At 39.2% G+C, this 27,232-nt stretch overlaps 1 protein-coding gene across 1 annotated transcript in view; it reads right to left on the bottom strand.

The window, feature by feature from the left end:
• LOC118773562 (band 4.1-like protein 3) overlaps nucleotides 1–24,876 on the bottom strand; it is an 81,570-nt gene extending 56,694 nt beyond the window's left edge. The window contains exon 1 of the mRNA XM_036522555.1: nucleotides 24,781–24,876. Coding sequence (XP_036378448.1) covers nucleotides 24,781–24,847 — 67 coding nt within the window. The 5' untranslated portion in view covers nucleotides 24,848–24,876. The remainder of the gene's footprint in view (nucleotides 1–24,780) is intronic.
• Between the last annotated feature and the right edge of the window lie 2,356 nt (nucleotides 24,877–27,232).

Genomic DNA, 27,232 nt, shown 5'->3' with positions numbered 1-27,232 from the left:
AGTGTAAAACAATTTCAGTAGCCATGTAAGGTGTGGCCTCAGCTGTAAGAGAAAGAAGACACACCTATGCACACCTACAACCAACGAGCGTGTGCAATTTGAACGAAATCCAGAAACTGCATCAACATTACGCAACTAAGAACAAGAAGGTAAACTGGTAACAGAACAACTGGCTTTTATGCAGCAGACGCAATGATAAATTCCCTTTCTACTGATGACAATAATTCCCAGGGACTATGGAAAGCATTTCACGGGCATTCTAAATATTTCAGGTTCCTTGTTTTCCTTTTAGCAAGTCAGTGGGCAAGAAAAGCATTTTAACACAATGATCACTTTGGAGCAGTAGTTCAGGGTACGCACAGCACAGGTCTGGTAAAGTAATGCTGAAATCATCATATGAAAAAGCATACACTTTAAAATAGCATTATCACATTAAATAAACTAATTCTGAGGCTTGCAATGAAACAAAAAAGATTAATTTGTGCCCATTTGATTTTTCATCAGTCGTGTTGCTTGTTTACTCTGGGGTTTGAAATAACGAAAGTGCTGGACCTATACAAATAGAACGTATGAATGTACTGAACAGAATGTACTGCATTTCCCACATATGTGAGTGCATACAAACTAACAAGCAAGTTAACATAAATATCGCAGCAGGCTACAACGCTAGGTGCAATGTGCAAACATTTCAGAAATAATGAACTCTGCAGCTTTATATTATCAATAGCCAGCGACACCATGTTATACCACAAATAATATTACGGCTTCTTAATTCACAAGAAATCTATTGACATCTTAATTTCAGCTATGCAGTATATATGAAACATGTCAGGCCATTCACACCTTAATTTCAGCTATCCGGTACATATGTGAAACCGAGAAGAGACTGACAAATTTGTCCATGGAGCACGCGGTCAATGTGGTCCTGAATTAGGCCTATGTCTGTTATTTCTTTGTGTGCCAATTTGTGTGATTCCCTGGTAGCTGCACTGTAATCACCTCTGTAGTACACATACACCATAGAGACAAAAAAATCTGAGAAGCTGATCCTTAAAGTGGAATCACATCATCTGAGACAGAGGGAGTTACTATTCATAAGAAGAAGAACATATTATGATGAGAACAGGCCATTCGGCCCAACTAAGCTTGCCATTACAATTAAAGAGTATCCAAAACTGCATCAAGTCTGGACTTGAACACAGAAAGGGTCTCTGCCTCAACTACATGACCTGGCAACCTATTCCATGTATTGATAACTCTTTGTGTAAAATAATACTTCCTTATATCAGTGCAAAACTTACTCTTAACTAGTTTCCATTTATGTCCTCTTGCTCTACAGACTGAACTTCCCCTAAAAATCCCTTAACCCATTACTTCTGACAACCAGGGGTCATATTTTAGGCTGTCTAGACTAACAATGACAAATGATTTAGGAATTAATCTTATATATTTCTTTTGATTATGAGTAATGACTGAGAAACAGCCATGTTCAACATTAATAATCATCATAACACTCAGAACTTTGCAGGATATTACAGGAGACCAATGTATCTGCTTATTGATACATGAGGACAATTTATGGAAAATACTATGGAATATTATGAAAAATAAAAGCCATACACACACACATATATATATACATACATACATACATACATAAATAAGTAGGCTGTACCTGAACTCTGGACCAGTTTCCGTCTTTGAAAAGAACCATACAGAACTGTCATGTCTAGAATCTAGGGTATGACACCAAAAAAATGGACTCCAAGAAAATATCCTTTGTGTGTTACTATGTAAGTGTAAGTAACTGTAAGGGCTCAGGCAAGGACTCAGTCACAGACCAAGAGAGCTTCAGGTTCCAGGCGGGTTTATTAATGACGGCAGGCAAGTTGCGAAACAAAAGCAGGCAGGGTCGAAAACTGGAAGGCAGTCTGTGGACAAAAGCAGGGTCGGTAACAGAAACGATCAGGCAACGGGACAAAACGGCAGGCAGAAAAAGAAGACGAAGGGCAGGCAGAGTCAAACAAGGAGAAATCAGACATCCAAAAAACTGCGGGAACGAAACAGGTACGAAAATGCTGAGACAAACTGGCAAACAAGACAGGAACAACCAGGGTCGAAATAGGGCTGGGCTGATGAGGAGATGGGATGCAGGTGGGCAGGCAGGCAGGTGAAGGTAATGGGGAAATCAGGTGGGCAGGGACCAGGCGGGGAGCGGGGCGGGGCTGGAACACAAGGAAAAACAAAAAGCACATGGACAGGGAAAAACAAAAACACCACAGCTAGGGGGGCGGAGCTCTGACAGTAACAGGCACTTGAATTACATTCTAAAACACCGGTTTGAAAGTGTTGTGGGCAGATGGGCAGAAAAAATTCATTTGCATTATGAAAAATCGTGCTGTCTTGTAATCACTGAACATGTGAAACAGTTGGTAGTGCTGTTTTTTCAAGTTAGTTCTGACACAGAATGCAACACATTATTGTCCTTATTTTAAATTTGAAACAACGATTTTTACCAAAATAAAACACTGAAAAAAGTTTGTAACTCTTCACAATGTAATTTGTTAATGATCTGAAAAGTATAGTTTCACACAATACAATCATAACTACCGCCTCCAGATAGTGACATTAATCATTACAGCCATATTGCTGATATGCTGCTAATGAGCTTTCCAGTTGGCAGTCACTGTGTGAGAGGAACAGGCAGGATGAAATCGCTAGTGTCTACCCCAAAATATCATAATTCAAACTGAGAAACTCAGTATATGCGGATTGTTTTAAATGAGTAGTCCATAATGTGTGTCCCAGATGCAACTAAGATGAGAAACAGTAGGCAACATCAGAACAACAGTTTTAAAAATCCAGAGACTCATGTTTCAAAAAAGTTGCTAATACTGCAGGGTATAATTTGAATCAAGATTTTTCATTTATGAGTTAATTATTCCTAGATTTACCACATCTCAGATGTAGTTCCTAATTGTCTTTGTAATACGCTTTGTAATTTTGCATATCCAAACAGGAGATCTTTCCATGTTTTTTGGAAGAACTGTACCATATATTTAATGCAATGTCATATATTTTAAGGAGAGTTAAGAGCCAGACTCTGTAAAAAGGAATGTTTTGGCTTGTTTTGATGTACATTTTCCTATGGATTGGAGGGTTACCTAAATCTACATGCTCTATGGTTCACAAAAAACTCAAGAATGCCTATTAAACTCACAAAATTCAGAATATTAAGGGGTGCAATGATTAAACACTTTTTAGGAAACAATATTGTAATACAGTTTTGAAGCTGATCTGATTTGAAATCTCACTTCCTATGGCTTTGAAATGTGAATAATTTTTTTACACATATTGTATGTTGTAAATGTATGTGATATGTATGTGACATTGTGCATTGTGCAACTGCCACAAAATTGAAGAGAATCCTTCAACCCACGGATGAACATGATTTATGCTTAAAGTATTCAGTTCATTTAATCAAGCCCAGATGTTTTAAACCTTCTTAAAAGCTTAGGCAGAGTTTATCAGTAAATCTGCTGCAGCACATTTATGCCACATCAACAGTGATTCCTGAGCCACCGTGAAAAGTGTGACACCAACAATACCTCCATATCCACCTGGTTACGTCGCTGAAGAAACTGTGGCCTGAGCTAAACGCTGCAATAGTTTATGAAAAAACAGATGATTTGTCTCAACTGCAACATCTGAAAACTCAGTTCTAAACAAGCTACTGGTCTTCTTATTTTTCTTTTCTTTTAAGTTTTCTTTTCTTTGAAGTCACTTCAAATCGCCAGCACTCACCAAGGCTGTGAAGCCATCCTTGACTACTGCCTGCTCATTTCACGATTTAAACCACCAGTACCACTTCAAACTGAATTTACTGATTGGAAATACAGTATTTACTATTTCATTTCCGACACGGTTTTCAGTTATCTGTAAAAGCACAGCACAGCTCCAGAGATGGCCAATTGGAAATACGGAAATGATCTTTGTGGTAATTTACGGAGAAATGTCAGCGAAAATTATTTTGTCTCAAGTGGTAGTAGAGTAATTCAGAGAACGCAGAATTTCAGCAAACGACGTCTCGGTTTCCTTGTCCTCACTAGCAAGCTAATGAGCTGACCAAGATTCGCATTAAATGTTAAATAGCCACTACAGCGCAGCACAGCGATGTCATATAACTTCAAGAGCACATGTCAAAGTCAAAACAGAATATGGGATCGGTCCCCAGGCCACACCCATTCGTCACCAGACTGGACACGAATTTTCACTTTCAAAGTGTTAACTTAACGAGTTGTATGTAACCCAAAGGTTGCCGCTTCTCGAATTCCGTTGTACGGTTATGCAATCCATTTGACCTGAGCAGCTTCAGTTAATGTCTAGTTGTATAAATTGATCACACGAAAAATGAGAGCTATGCAAATCGCTCTGGTTTAAAACGCCAGCTAAGAATATGCAATGATATAACAAAACAGCATAGTGCGTCTAAGGAATCAAGTCCATAACACGGCCCATTTGTGGACGGGTCACCAAGTACACAAGTATGTCTTGAGAAGGCTATAGACGAAATAAAACACAAGTTAAAAAAGGGAACAGACGATCACAAAATTTTCTGAAACTATTTGTGCATTAATCAAGTCAATTTGCCTCAAATTCCTTCACCTTCACCACCTCATGATTAATGACTGCTAGGTTTTCCACGCATAAACAATACACCATGGTAGCCTTTCTGACTTCATGCATGGTTTAGTGTTGGATAGTGACACAACTGTGCGATGGATGATGTGTTTCCTGAGTTTCTGCATCTTCTGCACCTACAATTATCTCTGTTCTTCTGTTGCACATGATTTCTGAAAGAAAATGCCCACTCAGACGGAATACACGGTGGCAGCGTTACTTCCTCGCTTCCTGCTACTGTACATCCAGGCCACACCCACCGCATTGCAGAACTAACACGCCGATAGCTGAAACACAGTCATCGCACTGCCAATTGTCCGAAAGCAGCTGTCGCCGCGCTAACACACACACTGTACACAGAAAAAAAATCAGACATAAACCTGCAGGTATCTTCATAAGGAATTTTCGTCTACAGTATAGTGTAAGCGGTTATAACACAACTTTTCCTTATGGAATTTTATCGATTACTACAAAACACCGTGATATTTCATTTTACGCTTAATAACTATAAATCGTATATTTCAGTATTTGCAGCATTTCTGTCGAAATGCCCTAACACGACTAGTGTAGTTACCAGAATGCTGGCGAACTATCCATATACACATGACACTGGACCCTCTCTCACACTGCACAGAAAACCACAGCTAACCCAGCACCTAGCATACATTTCTAGCTCAGTCAGATATTGTTTTAAACGTTACTTAGATGGCTAGCTAGCTTCATGGATTGGCTATCCAATGAATTGGCTAGCTGGCCATTTTATGCAGTCTCACTGCGCGCAGACAAAGCTCATCACATCCATTCATAAAGTATAACTGGATAGCTTCTACAATAGCTAGAGATTTTTCAAGGCAGGCAACCCGTCACAGGCTGTATGTTAGTTCATGCACAGCCAGGAATGTTTAACGTTGCTACTTTTCCTTGCCCAAACTCAGGAACAAAATAAGAATAATTTAACACAAAGCACATTTTACATCAAATGGATGTCACTTTGTTTTGGGGCATGCTAATTTTGTTGGGTTTACCAGGTATCCCGTCTCCTCCCTTCGGGTTTGTGAGACGCAGTTTCCCCAGAGCTGTAGCTGCTGACTGACACTGTAGCCTGTCCTCTTGCCAAGATGCACGAGAAACGGGGCAGCGTAGCATTATGGGATACCCACAGACAGCCAGTAAATCCCTCTCCCATATCTGACCCTCTCTTACTAGAAGAATAAAAAAAAACATTCTGTACGAAGCACGTGTGCGCAGTACTGTTTCCCCTTAAACTACAAACAGAACCGCATTACACGCCACCGTAAATGAATGATCCAAGGGTTGAATTATTACACTTTGCATCTATGGAAGCTAATTTTGTTTTCTGGTCACCTGTGAAAATCCCTCTGTATGCGAACATAAGCAGCTTGATGAGTGACCTGGGTCAGGAGACATCTATGCGCATCCACGCATTTTCCAGTGGCGCTTGTTTAAACAGAAAATCTGCTTCTAAGTCAGAGGTTATCTATTAAAGGTATTTATCAATTCATTTTTTACGCCACTGGGTACTGTGGGAGTGTGGGGGTGCAGCTCGTTCAGTTTTATGACGTATACACACAGGTGCTCTCTTTCCATGGATAACCCTTGATGACTGCAATACTACAGTCCAGAGGTGAATACTTCATCAGCAAGTCCTCATTACCTAAGGTGAAAGCTTTCCTTCTTTTAGGAGCTACATGTGACAATCCTTGTTTGCAATGCCTAACATACCACACCACTAAATAAAATAAAGCAAAAACACTGGAATTTGAGCTAAATACAACTATAAGCCATAGTTGGTGTCAATTCCATTTCAATCTTGGGAATGAACTGAAATTCTGAACCAATGAATCAATATTGCTAATCATCTTCTATGAGGATTTTTCTATTAATAAACTGGATTTGATTCTTGACATTGAGTGAATAAAAAAATACATTCGAAGTTCATTTCCATTCACACCAACAGTGCCAAGACAATTACAAAATTACACTTCACTTATAGAAATACAGAAATAAGAACCGCATACAGTATTCAAAAACACCAGGACAGAAAAATTGCTATACTAAAAATTCCTATACTAATTAAAACCTATCTAATTAAAATCAATGCTGTTTAAAAACTCTGCTTATGACAATCAGGCAGCCATATTGACTCTTATAAGAATCACTTTGGGTTTGCTCATAACATGTAATGTTGTAGACAATGGAGAACAATGTCCTTCTTATTGCAGCTTGGCTGCTAAATACCAAGGCACCTAGCACCTTAAATATGAGGAAAAAACCCATTCAGTTTAGCTAAGTGCTAAGTCAGTCAACATGGTAGGAGTAAGAAAGATCCTCTCTTCAGAGTCATCTTCAGACCAATGAAAAAAACACATGTGATCCTCCACTGTATAAAATTCTCTGATAAACTACAGAGGTGTCACATCCCAGGCAACACAGCAGCAGCTATACTGGTGACACTCTAAAATAATTAGCATGAGAAAAAATTTAATTTGTGTGTTAATTTAGTACACTGACAGTGCTGTTGCATTCTAACTCGGAGGCTTCCATTCATTTGCACAGTAACATTCAAATAAGGTGAGTCACATAATTTTATGTTATTTAATAAAGGATGGTACAAAAATAATGAATACTTCAAATATGTTTTGTTGCATGTTTTAAGAGATTGCTTAATTGATCAACTGGTTAAAAGAAAAGCATTGTTTAATTGATAAACATTCATTTTACCCCTTCATTTGGAACTCCACTCTTAAGGTTCAGCCACTTATAATAATCAAATTGTCCAGAACGGATGTGAGTCTTAAAAGCCGAGTCCACTGTATTCCAAAACATGCAGCCTGAATAAGTCTGCCGTTTCTGTTTTCTAATAGAACATAATTCATGACAATAACATCTATGAATGCAATAAATATAAACATGTCATGAATCATTTTGGATTTGTCAACATGCAGTTTATACAATGTCCACCTACCCTATGTTTTACATGCATTTAACAAGAAAAGGTGCTAATTAAAATCAACAGCTTGGCTTCTGGCAGAAATGACTTGCCAATGCTTAGTCATGCACTGAATAGATTATACTAATGCCATAGTGAAGGATGTCCCTGGGGTATTCAATCAAATGAAAGTGGGATTTTTAGACCGGGGATATAGCATTGTAATAAAACGAAATAAGAACAGTTCAAGAGAACACCAGAATTCGATTGCATTGATTAAATCACACCAGTCTCTGTTCTGTCAAGACGGCATATTTTAGAGATATTTACCCTTGAGTTCCCTAAGCATTAATTCAGCTATTTCTTTTTACATTTCCTCTATTCTGTGCTTTTATGGTAAACCCATTAATAACCTATGGCAAGTGTTCACGATTCTGATAGTAAAAGGCCATGACACAGCAGCTTTTATAGGAAAACATCTCAGTTTTTCAGGTGAAATAAATGGATTGGTCGTTTTAATAATTCACATAATATGAAGAAATTGCTCCCTAGAGAAACATCTCAACGTTCACAAATTCCATGGAAATTCTTCCTATATATCCCTTTTATATTTCTGACAGGAAATGCTCTTGCTAATCATTGATTTGGCGACACTGCCCAACACATTCCACTCCTCTCAGTACGTCTGCTATAAAATTTCAGACAGCCTGGCAGCCTCTCGATGATCTGTCACTACAGTTATCCTTCTGTCCAGCCCATCTAAGAGGTTCAGTGCACTCGCACCCTAATCCAAGTCCCTCACATCCATTCAGAAGGCCAGAGGTTCAAGAGGAGAGCGTAGCAGGGAAATATCTTCGGTCAGTTCTTGGTCACACGTTTATCCCATGCTCTAGTGTCTCCCAATATTCTGAGCCCAATTTTCAAAGGGCCAACTTATCCCTCGCTCTTACGATTCATGCACATGCACACACACCAGTGCACATTTAATTAAAGTGTTTTGGCACATCTGAGCCATGCAGGGCCAGTGTGAAACCGGAGAACTGCTTCAGCACGGACGCTCTGCGCTTCCCTCATAATTGCACTTTGTGTGTGTGTGTGTGTGTGTGTGTGTGCTTAGCAATGCCTCACGGATCCTGATGTTGAAAGAACAGGTCACGGAGTCTCCGCTGCTTTGGCATCTGTTGCCATACAACTGCTTTTCAGCTCACTCCAAGTCAGAGATTATTTCATGTTGTGCTGTCTACAATATTCTTTTTTTAAGACTACGACAATTCAGCCTGTAGTTATTAAGAGAGATGATCATAGAAATTATGAGGTTATAATGCTTTGGATAATATTTCTTAGAATTATAGATTATGATGTATGACAAAAACTAAAAGTGGTCTTTAGTGGAAACGGGAAAGGCAAATGTATCAAATGCTTTGAAAAGAGACAAAGTAAATGGGCACTTGAAGTAACTAATCTAACGCTAATGAATTAAACTACCAAAACAAGCTAATTCTATAAGCATGGTATTTCAAACCTTTCTGTTAACAAAGAATTATTATTAGTCACTGAAATTAAAATTCTTTGGTGAAAGCCTCTGTATTATGTAAGCATGAAGTAAACACATGGGACACTGATTCATGGATACAAGACATGCGTTTGTAGATGTTATTAATTAACTTAAGATTTAAGGGTTTTTTTTTTCCTCTATGCATTTAAAATATTCTCTTTGCAAATAGCAGAGCTCAGACTATGGGCTCCACAATTTCAGATGTTCAAAGCATATTTGAGCCAACAGTGTCCTTGCTGTGTCCCAAAAGAAATGCAATAGATGTTTAAAATCAAGATTCTGCACAACAGAGGATATAGTTTGGAAAGTTACCAGTTTCAGAAAAACTTGGGGCCTTGAGCATACTTTTTGGCATGGAAAGTCCAGGGTATTGGCCAATACTCTCCTGAGGGTAGATTCTGTCCTACAGGCAGCCAAGTGTCCGACAACCGGCCACTGCTTCACTAATACTGCCATTCCATGGGCATCAAAGGGCTTATAAAAGTGGTTAACCCAAAGCAAATCAATTCAAGGTCTAAATATGTGTTGATTCTGGCTTAGTTTTGACTTTTGGTCTTTTGAGTTCCTTTGTCACAAGATTTACTTGTTACAAGATGACTTTAAATTCTCCATCTGACATGCTTAAGATGTGCAGTGCATGTGAACAGTATATCATTTTTACAAATCTACCATGCCATATAATGTTTGACCTAGTAAAACACAAATAGCTTTGCTTTGAGACAGATAACCTAGTTTTACCGTTTACAATGGTTGGTTTCCAAGGCCCAAAACCTTGTAGAGTGAACACCCTTCTGTGCAGCAGCTATGGAGGAAGAGAGGGTCTCTGTCATCACCACAGGCTTCTTTGATTATTCAGTAATTGTACTTTTTATTGCCATTACTATTTCAGTGCACACATACTCCTGACATTAAAAAAGCCCTCTGAATGTGTATGGAAGCTTTGATGACTTTCCAGATGTTTCTCTGCAAACAAGAACTGGTGGCTTCGGCAGCATATCCTCCCTGCTGTGTTTCTCTAATGCCATCCCTCCCTGTTCGTTTGGAAGCGGACACAGCAGAGCGTCACACCTGGCCAACACCACGGCCGATCAAAGAAACACGCTCCTCATTCAGCCTGCACCAACAGTTAACGTGTCATTTTGACGGTCCCCTGTGGTTACCCTGCCGAGGTGTGATTCATTAACATACAGACACGTAATTATCTGCTGAAAAGATATCTGAGTGAGCAAATTCATTAAATGCTGGGCTGCACTTGACGCGGGAGGCAAGGCAATCTCAGTTTAATCAGAGCTTAATGTGCATTTTTTTAAACACCAGGAAAAAAGAGACCAGGTAACACATGGGGATCAGAAAATCACATGTACACAAAGCCAGTTGCCTTCCAGTATCCTGAATAATGATGTGTGTGGGCTTACAGGTCTATCTGAAAGACATTATTTACTATAAGCAAAGACTGCATGGTTGGATCATCACTTACACAATTAACTATGGATATACAGTAAGTATACATAAGGATATTTAAAATTTCCTCTTTTTTTATAAAAAAATGACACAATAACCTTTGTTTAATAAAAGCAAAGACTTCATATAAACACTGGGTGAAGTACCACTCAACAAATCATCAGTGGTGCTAAGCACCAATTCCCTGGCAGTGTTTTTTAAATGAAGACTGAAATCTCATTATCTCAACAACATGAATAAATAAAACCAATTACGTGTGGACACATTTTGAGTTATGTATTACTGTGCATCTACAGTTAAAGCCAAATTATGTATTCAAAGAAGGTGCCAAGCTCAACAGCACAAAATACCATTCTTGTCATGTTTCCTTGCAAAAAAAAAAAAAAAATAGTCTTGATCAGAAGAAACTATTTGAAAGTAACTTAACCTGAAAAGCACAGTAACCCCCCCCCCCCCCCCCCCCCCCACCCACATACAGCAATCAATTTCAGGCATCATAACAGCCTGAATTAAGGTAGCAACATATTCAGTCTCTAAAAACCCAGAAAGTCAAACTCTCATTGACCATGCAATTCTATCTATTAAGATATTAATTTGCCTCTCTATTCAGCCCCACCAATTTCATCTGCTGCAATTGTACTTTAGGGGAAAAAAATGTTTTTCTGTGACACTACAATGGGAGTTTGACCCATCTTTGGCATATTTGTACCTGTACCAATGTTAAATGTCTCACCAAAATCTGTTACATGTATTTAAAAAATCTTAAAAAATTGTAAATGTAAAAATTTTCACCACTGAGAAGCTAGTCAACTGCATGAAAAACATCACATCAATTTGTAAAGTTGCAGTGTTCATAAAATTAACTAAAGAAATGTATATTTGACACGCTTTAAAATGTTTTCCGTGTGTCTTAATTACCCAGATGTTTTCTCTCTATGAGATGATAGCTTCTTGTGGGGTGCCATTATGCCTTGACATTTCAATAAAAGCCCGGCCTTTGTGTACCTTCCAAAGCTGCCGTTTTGTATGGAAAATCCTCTTGGCATCTTTTCTGAACCAACTCAGCTGAGTGGTACATCACATTACCAAACAGAGGGGAGATTACAGGGTTTGCATTTACAATTTCAAGCTTTTGTCAAGTATGACTGCTCGGTTGCTTTCCAAAAAAATACCAAAACCCCCAAACTGATTAACAAGAACAACTGGGACAGCTGCTGACAGAAAAAAATCAGTCAGACAGAATTTCTCTGGGCTGTTCCCAGGCTTGTCCCTGAAGGATTGCTATCCGTTGCCTGGGACCTCATTTCAATAAATATCTGCATACTAGACAGGAGAGTAAAACTGGAGATCTCCCCATCAAGATCTGAATGGTGGCCCATCCAAGATTCCTTATTTCCTTTGTATATGTCTGATCAACATTACATGATTGTGTTGTATTAAATTATGTTACATCCTAGCAAATGATCCCACAGAGGGGTACAAAGTAGCCTGTGCTTTAACTTATTGAAACAATCAATAGACAGCATTATTTTACTGTAACAGGAAATGAACAACGTTAAGAAAATTGAGGGGAAAAAAAAACAGACAACTGGCATCCCAACCGACCTTTGTTGGTTGATCTCATTCATAAGATGTAACATAATTTTGCATAGAAATAGTACTTTAGGTTCTCAGACACATCAAAAATGAAGACATACCCACAGTAATTTTTGAAGATACATAACATTTCTTAGCGTGACCCTACTGGTGGCAGTCGACAAAGTACTTTGACGGTGATATTGACATATGTAGACAGGTATATTGACTTCAATCTAATTTCCAAGGCGGAGTGGCTTGGCCAGTTAAATTCTGCTGTAACGCCATTAATCTGAGACAATATGTGATCCAATCCGGCAAGGACACTACACGATCCATACGACGGTATTGATTTTTGCATTTATTCCACAGCAATGCACACTTATTCCTGCCATCATAATAGCTGGCTATTCAACACATCATTACTGCACGGCACAATTCACACAAGGGTATAAAACATACATTTCTTTAGGGAATGGCAGAGAAAAAGATAAACTGAATACTATCAATGCATCATTTCTTATGCCAGGTGCAGGGTCACCGTGTACAATGAGTAGCATATTTATTCACATTTAAATATTTAATTTTTAGCCACCAAGTAAGAAAATGACCACAAATTCAGTGCACACTTAATTAGTATTCATAACACAAATGTACCAGCAGAGCACTGAAATGTTCAGTTACGAAGGGTGATTAAAAAAATGGAGTGTATTGCATCAGATAAAGATAACTGGATTCAGTTTCCAAAGGTAAAAAGAGTACTATAAACATTGCACATTAGAAGAAAGATCATGTAGTATCCATGACGGCAGTCTACCAGTCTTCCATGCAGAAACCCATCTAAAAACTACAGTATGTGTGCGGAGTATAAGAAAATGAGAGAGCGATGACGGACGGTGCATTGAATCATGGTATCAGAGGCCATTATGACAGGCAATTTAAAAGCATCTCGAGCGAAGACGATAATGGATCTTGGCAAATTGAAGGACTGTTTTCTCAGAATACGCTGTGGCAACACTTCTCATTCACAGGCTACATGAATTTCATGTCACTGGCGTTTTGATGGCAGGTGTGTGAAGTATCACTCTCCTGCCTCCCGTATTCATCTCCCGGCGGCAGGTTATCGGCAGCCTCGTGTATCATGGTAAAGCAGCTTTCAGGGAGGCAAAATTTATGACTTGTTCCCCTATGGGCCTCCTTTTCTCTCTGCCACCTTTTCACAAGTACAGTGTCCTCCAGAAGTATGTTAATGGTAGAACGGAATGTGTAATTTTTGCCATTAACTTGGGGTGTTTGGATTTGAAATGAAAAGATGAGTGTGAAATAAAAGTAGGAACTATCAACTTTTATTTAATGGTCTTCACACGCACATACATTTTACCATTTTTGAAAAATGGCTGTTTTTGTGTGAGTGCTCCCATCTTCAGGTGTGCAAAAGTAAGTTAACAAGTGACAGACAGGTGTAACTCATTGCTCAGGTGTTTCCTTTTGCATGCATTGTTCACACATAAAAGGGCAGTGGGTAGCTAGCTTTGATTTCAGTCTTTTCATCTGTGGAGACTGCATTTGGAGCAAGAAGGGACACACCAGCATGAAAACCAGAGAACTGACTATGGCAGAGAAACAGCTAATCTGTAAGAAAAAAATCATTAAGAACTATAGCACAGGAAATGGCTAAATGAAGTACAGCAGTTTGGAAAGTTCAGAAAAAAAGAAAGAAACCACTGGTGGACTTCAAAATAAACACAGCTGATGACAAAAAAATCCTAAGAGCTGTGAAGAAAAACCCTAAAACAACCATCAGTGACATCACCAACAGTCTACAGAGTGCAGTGCAAGTATCACAATCCGCTTCGACAGCAGACTTATAGAAGGTATACTGCAAGATGCAAACCTTATCAGCAGCAAGAATCGAAAGGCTAGATTAGAATTCGCCAAAAAATACAGAGACGAGCCAGAAGAGTTCTGGAGCAAAGTTTTATGGACAGATGAGACTTAAAAAAACCTTCACCTATGGAAATTCACTTATGGAAAGTCAAAAGGGTGGAGAAAGACAGGAACTGCCCATGATCCAAACCATTCCACCTCATGTGTGAAGCATGGAGGAGGTAATGTCATGGCCTGGGCATGTATGGCTGCTTCTGGAACTGGCTCACTTGTCTTTATTGATGATGTAATAGATGATGGCAGCAGCAGGATGAATTCAGTTGTGGAGAGACGGATTTTGTCTGATTAGGTACAAAGCAATTGCTCCAATCTCATGATCTCATGGAAATCATCTGTCTGCCAGCTTTACACTACACAGTAAGTCTGCTGATGCACTATGACTTCCCCCCATTCTTAATATTTAATTCATGGACCGAACAGTTCAAAAACTGCTGACCATGTCCTGTTAAATTACAAGCCTTCCCTTTTGACTTTTCCTCCGGCATTAATCTTTGCATGCAAACTTGAATCGTACAGACACAAAGACAAGTTATTCATGGTACATGCAATTCCTTTCTGATTTTTTTAAATCTCTTCCTGTTATGTGTTTTTGGACCTCTGTGATATCTGGCCCCTGCTGCATTGAACATCTCAGCATAGGGGCGGAAAGGGGCCTGATCAGTGGCTGAGGTTTTTCCTGGTTTGACAGCTTGGTCCCTGCGGCAGTGCAGAGAGCAGTGGGAGAAAAGCAGTTCAATCCCGGGCTAGGCTCGCCGCATCGTTCACAGCCCACGAGATTGCGGCGAGCCTGATAGGTTATTCAGGGTTGTGTGGTGTGAAGAGTGGAGTCATGACAAAGCAGCCGCTCTAGAGGAGTAATACAACACCGACAGCACCATGTGAACCCATTTCATAATACAACACAAAGACGTGTGCATATTTCGGTCATTACTGAAGGAAGAATATTGTAATGCATGAGCATAAAAAGTTGCCTTTATTTATTTATTTGGTATATGCTCTTAGTCGGAGCAGTTTCCAATGCCACATCTACACTTGGTATTAAGATACATTGTGGTAACTGATTGTGACCACACTGAGTGAGATATTTCTGGTGAATTGTAGAAGCAAAAAAAGAAAAAACATTGTGATCCAATCAAGATTGGCTCTCACTGACCACCTCTGGAGATGGACAATGATGCATCTGTTCCATGTTATAGCCAAGTGTACACCCGTTTGGCAAGCGAAAGCGCATGCAGTTGAAATCTCCTCAAATATTTTGCTTTTGTTTCCACATGAGGTGAGGTCGCAGCTGCTGACAAACAGATTCAAATGTATGCCTTTTTCAAGCCAGTCTTGATTATCGAACAACAGGACAATATCCCCCCCCCCGGCTGTTATCCCAGGCCCACATAGCCTTGTCTCTGTTGCCTGCTATGTCTAAAACAGTTCTTCCCCCACACAATGGCATAAATTAACAAAAGTACCACAATCTTCCATGCACCCATGGAAAGCTACCTTATTTGCGTATAGTGAGAGAAAGAAAATCACATGCTGTATGGAGGGGACAGATATGGAACACATGTTAGAACCAGATATAGGGGCATGGGGTTGTTATCTGACAGCAATCGGATCTGAAAAATAGCAGTTTAATTCCAGGTACAGAAGGGGCCCAAAGCCACCATGGTAAAATACATATTGTGTGAGCTATAACAGCTGCAAGAAAAAGAGCAAAAATACAGAGCAGAACATAACACATTATCAATAAAGCAATAAATCAAAAAACAGCACTAAGATACAGTACAGTACTAATACCTAAGGCACGTGAGCCATTTGTCAGGGGAGGCTTTTTAATTCTGGATCTGGGTCAGGATGCCAATTCGTTCTTCCTGAAACATCCCAACCAGTCCCATGCAGAGTGAGGTGGGCCGGCCCACGCAGAGGGAGCGACAGAGGAAGCCCGTGCCCCCACGGCGGAGATGAGTCACCGACAGCGCAGACATGGCCCACAGGGATGAGTGGGATGGGAGAGGGGTCACTGTGTCTGCCTGTGTGTGTGTGTGTGTGTGTGTGTGTCTGTTTGTGCATGTGGTTTGTGTGCAATATCTGTGTGCGTGTGCATACAGTGCGTGAGCACAGCGATCACGTTCATCGGGAGCCACAGCTCAGCATGCTGATAAAGGGACTGGTCCACACCTCCTGCTGTCTTGCTTGCGGCAAGACAATCAACTGTAATTTACTGTTACCACACAGGTACCACATAGGTATTGAAGCTCTCAAACAGACAACAGCACTTCAGCCTCCTGTAATTACTTCCAGTTTCTGCAATCAGTTCCCTACTGCATCAGACAAGTAACATTAATGTACCGGTAATGACGGCTGCCAATTGCAAAGTGGTAACTACAATTAACAGAGAGAAAAGAAGTTCAATTAAAATAAATTCACTATCTCATGGAGTTTGCAGTGCTCAAACAACATAATTTCACAGTCTGCCTTTGTGCAGCAGGGAGATTTCTAATAACAAGCACACAAAAATCCTTTTGAATTTCCATTAAGAATTTACAATGTCCTCTCACCAAAGACCTTGTCTTACCTTGAATGGTGGAGATGCATTTTAATTGTACTAAGAACAATATGAACTAACAATACACAGTTGATAGTACATCAAAATGTGAGAGTGACTATAGGGTGCTTTTCAAATCCTCAATAAAATGAAAAAGTGACAACAGGTGAAGCACAAGCGTGACATCTGCTCTACTACTGACAAAAGGCTTTACACAAAAGCTGTAAAGTAAAGCCTGTTATCTTTAAGGATTTAAATCCCATAAAATCACATACTTAAACCATACAAAATAACAGGCAGTGCTTTCCTCCATACAGAATTTGTTGTCTTAAATTTCATTCTTGGCTTCAGCTTGAAACGTCTATTTCTAATACACAAAGACAGTTTTTTCTTTACTGGCATGAACAGAATCAAGATTCCTTATTAAGCAGGGATAAAAGGTTTGTTTGATTCCACTTGTGATCCCCTGTTCTAAATGTATATATATTTATATTTTATATATATAACATATTTAGTTGGGCTTAATGAGAGTTTAATTGCAGAATTCAAGTCAGTCAGTGCTACCCATACAACACGAGACACTCAAGCTCTCCTGGATTGCAGTTTTATTTGTGTACACATCTTTTCTAATTTAACATTGCAAAACCTCAGTCATATAGCTTGATATTAACTGAAATGATGCCTTGCTCAAGATTACAACTGTAGTTTTCTACCTGGGGTGTGATCTGCCAATTTTCTGGAGAAAAGCCCAGGCTCCTCATCTCTATCAGGGAAATGCGTGGTTTGCAGACCACAAACACTTAAGTTTTCGGGTACCTTTTGCACTTCTTTCAGTCCGTGATTCACCAAAACTGAGAAAGCATGCATCCATTTGCCTCCCTTGGTACTCACTCAAATTGACAGACTCCTGCCACCCAATAGCCCGTAACAGCTGCCTTGTCACCAGTGCAATAAAGGTCAGTTATTCAGAGTATCAAAGAGAGCACAGCTGACCCTACTCAAAATCACACATCAACAAAAGTACAGGTATGCATAGCCAGCAACCTCATACCGGGCTTCAACTGCTTTTCCATAGCACAGGATCTTCACTGACTGTGAAAATGACTTGTCAAGAACAATAACCGCGAAGAAGCAGTGAAGGCCCTATTGTCACTCACTGCCTTGTGTACAAAGCTTCTGAGCGGCTTTGTGCCCAGATGAACTTATCACTTCTGCAGGAACGCAACACTGCTGTCACTCACTTGTCACAGCATTTAATGGATCTATTACTGTTGTCCTGACGCATGAATAAACCGTTGCTCTGAGCTGGCAGTGTCAGATCAAGAATCACACTAGCCACAAATTCTACCTTGTACTATTCTAAATGATTGTTAAAAAAAAGGGAGGCATTGAAGAATGGAATAAAAGGGATTTGGTTGAAAGACCACCTACTTCTAGTGCCTTATACAAGGAAAACACTTCATTAAAAAGCCTTCTGACTACAGTGCAGCTTATACCTGCTGAGTGTTCAAAAAAAAAAGACATGGGACAGTATGATAAACAGCAGGACCCTGGACATGATTTTGGAAAATCTCACATTCCACGATGCCAAGCATGGTGAGATTTTTAGGCACCTGGAGCCTGTAAGTCTGTGTCTGGTTAAAACTCAAGGGAGTGCTGTCTGATATGAATTATCCATGAGGCCCCGGGTGGAAGGACAGGAGGTGTGAAGGTAATCCTGCTGAATCCTAGCCTGGGATTGTGTCTCTCTGGGGTCTGATCACAGCCATTTCCACTCTGTCAGATGCTTATGCCCTCCATCGGCCATTAGTAACCCAGAGGCAACATGCACATCTCTATTTCTCTGCACCTCCACCGGCTCAGCCTTATGTACCACTAAATAAGATGGCCTTGATAGGACAGATTGAGGAAGCATCTGTTCGTCAGCACAATATACAGTGTATTGGCAATTCTGTCACTTGTAATACTGACGTTGACCTCAGCACTATCTGCAAACTCCTTGTACTAGCTCCAACAGTGCCCAAATGAGTTGAATTAACATTTCAAACACCTGTGCTGAATACGTTTAAGGATATCATAAGGATTGTATTAACCAGAATGCCCTTGCCAGACCAAATGCCTGTGCAGGAAATGGTACGCTTATTTAACTTGGCAATGTGGAAACAATACCACCAGAGCAGGAACACAGCAAATTTGGGATAGACCGATTTAGAGCACCTGTGTTCAAGTGTTATGCTGTCTAATGAGTCAATGCATTCTCCCCTCCACCTCTTGCGGTTAATAGTGGGCATGCACTCAAACCTGACGGGGTTGATGAGTTTGGGAGATGGAAAAGCGGAGAGCACTGAAGCACTTCTACCAAGCAACGCTCTACGACCAGCCTTTCTTGTGCTTTTCAATAACGCCCTCTTCAAACGGAGAGTGAGAAAGGAAGGTTTAAGATTTTGTGGAAGTGTTTTAAGGTCATCAAAAGTTATTGCTTTATAAATTGAATCAAATACTGCTCTGACACTTCACAGCATTCCCAGACAGCAGGATGTCTTATCAGCCAGTGACGTCGCAGGTCAACATTCCCCAAATAGTTAGTGAAAGCCGCATAAAGATGAACCATTTCATAAACGCTATTAAGCCGAGACTGAGTTCAACCTTACATTCATAAAGAACAACTAAACTCCTTTAAACACAGATGTGCACAATTAAAACAGAGCCTGCAAATTACATAGAAGTGGAAATGGAATACACAAGTGAAATAGATGAAAGACAGCAGGAGGAAGTCATTTTGGCTAATAAATAACTGAATTACCCATGATGCCAGTAACGCTTTTTGTATCACAGAACAGCTTGTAATGTCATACCCCTCTTTTCACAAATCCACAGAATTCTACACACACTGGCTGAGGCTGAGAAAGCAATGATAATCGCAGCCTGGGGTCAATAAAGATGTAACAAGCAAATTAAGAGCCTCACAGCCAATCACAGTGCATCCACCTGCTTGAACAGCATGTGGGGGCTTTATCAAACCCAAACATGACACACTTTCCGGGACTGTTGATGTCAGACAAGGAGAGAAAGCATAATGTGCAATTACCTCTAACTGCTGCATGTAAAGCCAAGTCAAGAATGGGTTGCTGCTGAGTACATTCAACACTCAGTGATATACTTGTAAGCATACTTATATAATGCATGTTTTTTGCACATCTGCATCACCATATTTGTGAACACATACAGACCATCTCCTTTACCCACTCCTGTGTCCTACAACAGAGCATCTTGATTGATGTTCGGGTATATGTTGTGTGGTTTGCTCTGAATGAGTAAGACAATTTCCACATCATGAAATGTAACTTCATGGGATATTATTTGTCTAATAAATGAGACTTGCAGAAACAAGTATAGATAGTGAAATATGTTTTTGTACAAATCAAGCACAACAGTGGAAACTACATAAATTATTTCCATGCACAATAAAGCAAGATAAAAAAAACGTATGTTTATGTAATCGAGTATACTATTTACAATTATTAACACAGGTGGTTACATACAGTGTTTAAGAATTATGGTTGTGGGATTATTATATTCCGTATATAACGATAGTTCTGTGATGAAAGTCCTTTTTTTATTAAACAATCCGAATGTGAAATCACCAGCACTACCCGGCTTCTTAAACATACTACATTATACAGGCTTCCTTTGTAAATCATGCTCCTCACCGGAGTCGAAAATCCAGACCTCACTGGAAGATCAAAGGGATAGCTAAACTTACATGACTTTTTCATTACTTTGCAGTATTTTTGTTAATTCCAGAAAGCACCAAAAATTTGCTTAAATTTGTGATTCAAAGCGAAGGATAAACTACAGAGCCAGGGATTGAATCACACCGTACATAGATTTTTGGGAGCTTAGTTTCTCAGACACATCTTCAATGAATGCGTAGTCACAGATGCCAGACCTCTTCTTCCAGCCAAAAATAACCGTTGATAACTAAAGTGTCATCACTGCAGGACCGCTTTAAAAGGAAACAAGGCTCCATATCATTCACATGTGATCACACAAAACTGCGAGTCACTAGTATGTGAAAAAAAGCTGGCTTATCACTAGACGATAAAATGCCGAGCCAGGCTGCAACCATCTCTGTTCAGAACTCTACTTTTACCCTGCATGTGGTTTGAAGCTTCCCACCATAGATGTAAAAACAAAACGTGATCATAGATGTGCATCCCAGACTCCTGGCCAAGCATTACAGAGATTCTGATGTCAAAATTGACCTCCCACTGTTCAATGTCCAATAAAATCAAACTGTTTTCCTTTACACAAAAAAAGATTTACTGATGGACTGTCAAAAAAGTAGATCTGTGTTGTGAGTTCCTTCAACCTTTGACAACAACAGATACTCACAGTAGTGTATAATGCCTGTTAAAGTGAAAGAGTTTGGCAGTCTGTTTAACCTTCAACCCCAGTCTCAGAGGCTTTGTATATTCTTCCCCTTCACAGAGAAGAACTCCAGAACAGCATGTATCACCACTTATGTCTCTGGTAAAGGATATAATTAGACCCTTGTGGCAGACTTAACATATGTGACATACCAGTGAAAAATGTGTACAGCACATCAAGCCTAATTAACAAGAGGGCTGTGCCCTGTCATGATAAAGCAATGAACTTTGTCATTCACAGTTCAAAATCTTATTTCATATTATTTTATCTAAAATCAACTATTTTATCAGTGTCATGGCAATAAGACAAAAATGAAAAGGGTCATTCCATGCCAGCTCAGCCAGAATTCATAACTTTTCCCAGTTCATGTCATGGATTTTCTCAAAAAAATTCATGTAAAAACTTCTATTAAATTCATGGGACCTTGCAAAATCCTATAGCTCTATTTCAAATACTTTTTTAGTTATGAATTTGTGAAGTTTGGCCCTCGGAGCTAAATTTCATCATTTTTGCAATTCTTTGTATGTGTATTATAAGCCTCACCAATTGCTTATTTTTCACTGGATTGGGTTGAAATTTGTACTGAACATCCAAGAAACCCTAAGGATAATTTGCAACATGTATTCATGTAAATAGTTGTTGCTGAATGTTTTATAGTAATCAAATTAATAAAAATAAATAATTTTTTACCCAAACGAAGAATTTTCAATTTTCAAAAATGAATATCTCCACTAGTTTCTACTTTCTTGCAACGAAATTTTGATTCAGTGGTTTTATTTCATAGGTAGATATTTGTACAATGTTGACTTCAAGGTTTTCTATCTCTGTGTGATACCTATTGAGCCTGCTTAGTGATGACGTTTTTACATGAATTTTTTCAAGAAAATCCATGTCATGGACTGGGAGGTCCTAGGTGAGTTGGCATGGAATGACCCAAAAGCAAGTAATTGCATGACTTAGTTGCTCTGCAGATGCCTTTATCCAGAACGACTTAGATGGATACTGAGACAATTCAGATTAAAGTGCAATGCTCACTGGTACAACAGCAAGGCCCTACCTGGAAATCAGAGTAACAAACTTTATTTTGCAAATCCTTATGACTGTGCCACACTGCTGCCCATAGTTATTTCAGGGGTACAATAACAGTTATCTGTGGTCAAATACATAAAAAAACTGATGTGCTTTGAGGCCAAAGGGAAATGTACAAATAGGATTAATGGAGGGCAATAACGATCAAAGAGTCAATAAACCTTCAGCAGCGCTCACAAGTACTTACCGCATCTCAGGTTCAAAAACCTTTGTCCCTAATACCATTTTGCCTCACACCTGCACCACACTCATGGGACCCCTCCATGAAGATTAGTGTGAGCTTGCTGCTACTCAACATCTGTCTTACCCCCATCATAAGCCGTTACAAACTTAAGGCTGACTTTCAAACCTAAGACTGAGTTCAAATATCACCTCTACTAAACTATTAATGTATAAAATAGATTGATAGAGTATTAATTGGAAATCCCACTCTTCATCTCTCTGTTTGGGAATTAAAATCCAAATAAGCATACATACAAAAGAAAAAATTGAGGATTAACATTTAACACCAACATGATATTGATAAACGAGAGAAAATGCATGGCGTCAACCAATAGCACTTCTCTCTTTAAATTGTCTGACCTGCACAATATTTCAGATTTTATCCTAAGAGTAAATCTTAATGGATGACTGTGACACTGGCACATCACTGCTTTCTGCAAATGGAGTTGAGCTAAGACCCCTCTTCAACAGTTTTAGCCATAATGCTCTATGTAAGACATGAAGAACATTTAACAATGAAAAAAGCACTCTGACAAACACTGATGTCAGTACATCACAGTCTAGCAACTGTATTGGACTTGTGCCTTCAAGCAGTTTGAGTAAGAATTCACTGACGTTTGGTTTTCTTTTTCCATATAACTCTTCTGTCAGATGCATAATTCCTCATGAATAACAGACAAAGGGCATCCCCCAGCCGATAAATTCCGCATTTGCATGACTATATGAAACAAGTCAATTTAAGAAAACATAATTCTGCAGAGTCCTCGTCTTAAGCAAGTCGAAGTCTCTTTCCTCTGAGTGCCTTCCTTCTCAATGCTCCTCAGAGCCACTCTTCTACTCACCAAGCATCTCTGATAGAATCCATTTCAGACCAAGACATCCACAAATAACTCTCATGCTCTCGACATTTAGTCAAAATCAGAGTTCAGTGATGTGGGTTTATGTTACCAGAAATTAAAAATAAGACTATTCTCACACCTTCTTTGGCAAGTTAGCCATCCACATTGCAAATGAAAGTGTTAATGATAATGTAGAGTGATGTGGATTTTGCACCACTTAGAAGCAAAACTGTTCCTCAGAATATTGTGTTAACTTTTGCAATAAAAAACAGTGATTTTTTTTCACCAGTGGAGGTACCCTTCCATTAAAACAAATATACCACACTTTATGTTCTGCAAGAAAAATGGGGTAGGGCATCAGAATGCAAAATTTGCAGCACGATACCGAATTTTCACTCAAGCTTTAATAGTGTAACTCATTCAACAATTCAGACTCGTAATAATAATTAATACATTCATTTTTACATCTAGTCTACTGCTGTTAACCGTTTCTGTAATTCAGCACTTTATGGCTTGCTTGAGGAAGCATTATGTGATGAATTCTCAGGGATCGATAACCATTCTTTTTGTCTCTGCTGCGATCACGTTACAGGAAGATTAGCCTGCGGCATACCTTACTGAGAGATAGCAAAGAGAAGCTTCTGGATAAAAACAGCAAGCATCAGCCACAACCAAGAACATCAACAATGGAAAATAACTGAACTGCAGCTACTTTTGCACTGCTTAATTGCATAATATCTGTGATACTGACAGGACATTTGCAGTAATTAATCCACACATGTGAAGTTCAGAAGATTAAATGCTAGGCAAAAGCTTAAACCCAAATCAGGACAGACTGTCCCAGAGAGCCTCTTTAGAGTTCAGCTACTGGTAGTGCATTTACTTCCTAAACTCAGTTTAGGCTAATAACCTAGTTAAGAAGAGCATGATACTCTTCATTGCTCTGGGTTATATGCCTCAAACAGTCACTAATTAAACCCTCTAGAGCAGATTCAGGGCAACATTCTTAACTATAACCTTCTGTTCGGATTTAACAGCCTTCACTGGCTTAACCTGGTTTATGCTTATATCTCCAAGGCATAACAAAACTTAAAAGAAATTTGTTAAGCATCAATGATGCATTATGTATTCAGCCACAAATATATCATAAATCATAAATAAACCTAATCATTCAAAATGCAGTTAGGAGCGATATCAATAAGGAGTATTTAAAAATAGATCCACGTCTGGACAGTTAATTAGTAATAAAATTACTGACAATTTCATCCCCAGCTTACTCTACTTGTTCATGTAGCACAACAGAGTAATCATGCCATTACATAATAGCACTATTTAAGAGAAGAGTAGGCCTACATTACTCTGAACAGCAGGACAGCTTGCATACCCACAACAAATTCATGTCTCTCATTAGATATCTTCTGAGGCATTCAGAACTTAAAATTTTACTTTGTAAATCCATTTGTAATTTTCATAAGGAAGGAAATGTACTCACCATTGAGATACAGATAGCACATCCAGGCCATTTCCAACATCAAAGTTCCAGGATCGAAAGTGACCATGGAGATCCGATTTCAACACACGATGCAAATAAAATTAGAAAAAGAGACACAAGAAATCAAATATCTTTCACAGAATACCTACAACAATCTAATGAAGCACTTGCATCAAGTATTCATGTTTTACCTTTTTTGTCTGCTTAGGCCTCTTTTGTCTTTTCATAGGCACTGGTCCATGTTGCTGTTGGCAGTTCATTATGAAGGATGATTTAAACTAACGATACAAAAGCTAATTTTATTAATATCTTGTCACTTGCTAATATATTCATTGTAAGGCTGTGACATATTGATCTGCAGACAGTGAACAGACTGACAGCATCAGTCTGCCAACATCATGCCACACCAACAATAAAGAGCAATCAAGTGAGAACTATGAGCCTGGGAAAGAAATCTTGTGTTCAAAGCTAGTTCCATGGTTCAAAGTCAAAAAGGAGATGCTAATATCATGATGTTATAAGAGCACAATGGAGAAATGTACAACATCTACTCAGTCAAAGCTTGTATTATCACAGAGCCCTTTGCTTACTGTTTTCTCATGCCATTTTGCTCCACTGTATTGTAAAGGGTCAGTCAGTCTAGACACAATGTTAATTTCAACTGGACTAGATGGTATATTCAGCAAAGACCAATGTGTGCCAATTCCAGTCCTGCTGTCAGGCCCACAGTTGTTACCAAATTGTGGTTCAAAACCCACAGGTGGGTTTTGAGACGTATGTGCAAAACACATACTATACACTTTCCATATACATTCAAATTAATCACACTACACACTTCACTGAGTAATTTACAAGAAGACAAATTTTCAAATCCTTAGGCAGATTAAGGAGAGTGTGCTGCAATTTTGCAATCTATGGAGCAATGTAGACATAATTTTGAATACCTGGCAGTGGCAACTGAAATATTTTCAATACAATGCACAACACAGACACATTTCAAAAACACATTTCTTAGTATTTAAATACACTGACATTGGTATATTTTTTTTTTTCAATTTTTTCCAAAATTTCTAGATCACTAAAATTACTGCTAAGCTCAATAGTGGCTATATAATTACAAAGGTCTTTCCTTGCATGCAAGTTATTATATTTTTTTAACTTATTTATAGCTACCATGTTATGAAGTAACTGTGTTCTCATTTCTCTCTTAACTGACAATCAATGAATCGCGTTACCTCAGGGCGCGTGCCAGCGACGTTGACAATGCCACCCGCATGCAGGCTGGCTAGCGCTCTCCCAGTAAACAGTCCGCTAGCAGCTACAGATCTGCATTTAGAGTATTGCAGTTCAATCTTTGCGTAATACTGCAGACGACGATAAACCGCTACCGTTAATAGAAGCTACGGTAAACAAGTACACAAGTGAAAGCTGAAATGACCATTAGATGACTCCAAGGCACACCAGTAGCAATACAGCTTTTGGGTTCCTTTCAGCTGGGTCTTTAAAAAACGCGGATACAATTAAATGTTGCGGGCAAAATACTACTAGCAGATACTACTGACTCTGGAGTGACAAAAATTCCTGTGCAACAGCGACCACTGCACGATCTACATCGTCAACATATTTGAGTGGAACAAACTGAACAGTATACACTTTCGGAAAAAGAAACATGAAGCGTTTGCTCTATTATTTGATTGAATTATCCTCGGAAACAACGATGCTAAGTGATCCTACTTCAATATTAATCTATAGGCTACTATTAAAAAACTGTTAAAATTCAACTTTTTAGACGTAAATGGTAACCACATTGATGTTACAGTAAATACACACATTTAAAGTAATTATACTGTGGCGTTACACATTTTTACAATTGACGTGTTTTTGAAAATGGTCCAAAATACAGAAATATGACAGACCGCAATGCACCGCCAGAACACTCGCTTTCATGTCTATCGGATCCTTCTATCGAAGCACAAGACACAAAATCATGCTGCCGCACTTTCAACCTGTTCTTCTGTCCCAGCTTCTTTACTAGGACACATTGTTACTACAGAACGTTGGCCGCAAACGCTTTTACCTTGGTTGAATCTTCTTTGTTTCTGAAACGACCCTCAGATAATGTCAGTGGAGAGCACTTATTTCAACGTCCAAGAAACTGCAACACAAGACTTCAGGAGGTCCACATCGCTAGATAGAGGTACGCGTAGTTCACACCTGCACAACATTCCACTTTCTGCAACAACCACCCGCAGCACAACCGAACTAGCGCTCGGCTCTCCGCCTCTAGTGCGCGCAATTGGCTGCAAGTCATACCAGACATTCCCAGCCAGAGAGGCCGCACCCACAAAAGGCAAGGCTTGTTTCCATAACAGGATACATCACTCCCCATTGGCCGCTTAAACCGTCATTTGAAATACTGCATGACAGTGTATTTAACGTGCATTGTTACGAT

The sequence above is a fragment of the Megalops cyprinoides genome, chromosome 2, assembly GCF_013368585.1.
Source record: "Megalops cyprinoides isolate fMegCyp1 chromosome 2, fMegCyp1.pri, whole genome shotgun sequence".
NCBI lineage: Eukaryota > Metazoa > Chordata > Actinopteri > Elopiformes > Megalopidae > Megalops > Megalops cyprinoides.
The sequence above is the reverse complement of the archived record's forward strand: the minus strand, read 5'-3'. Positions and strand labels throughout refer to the sequence as shown.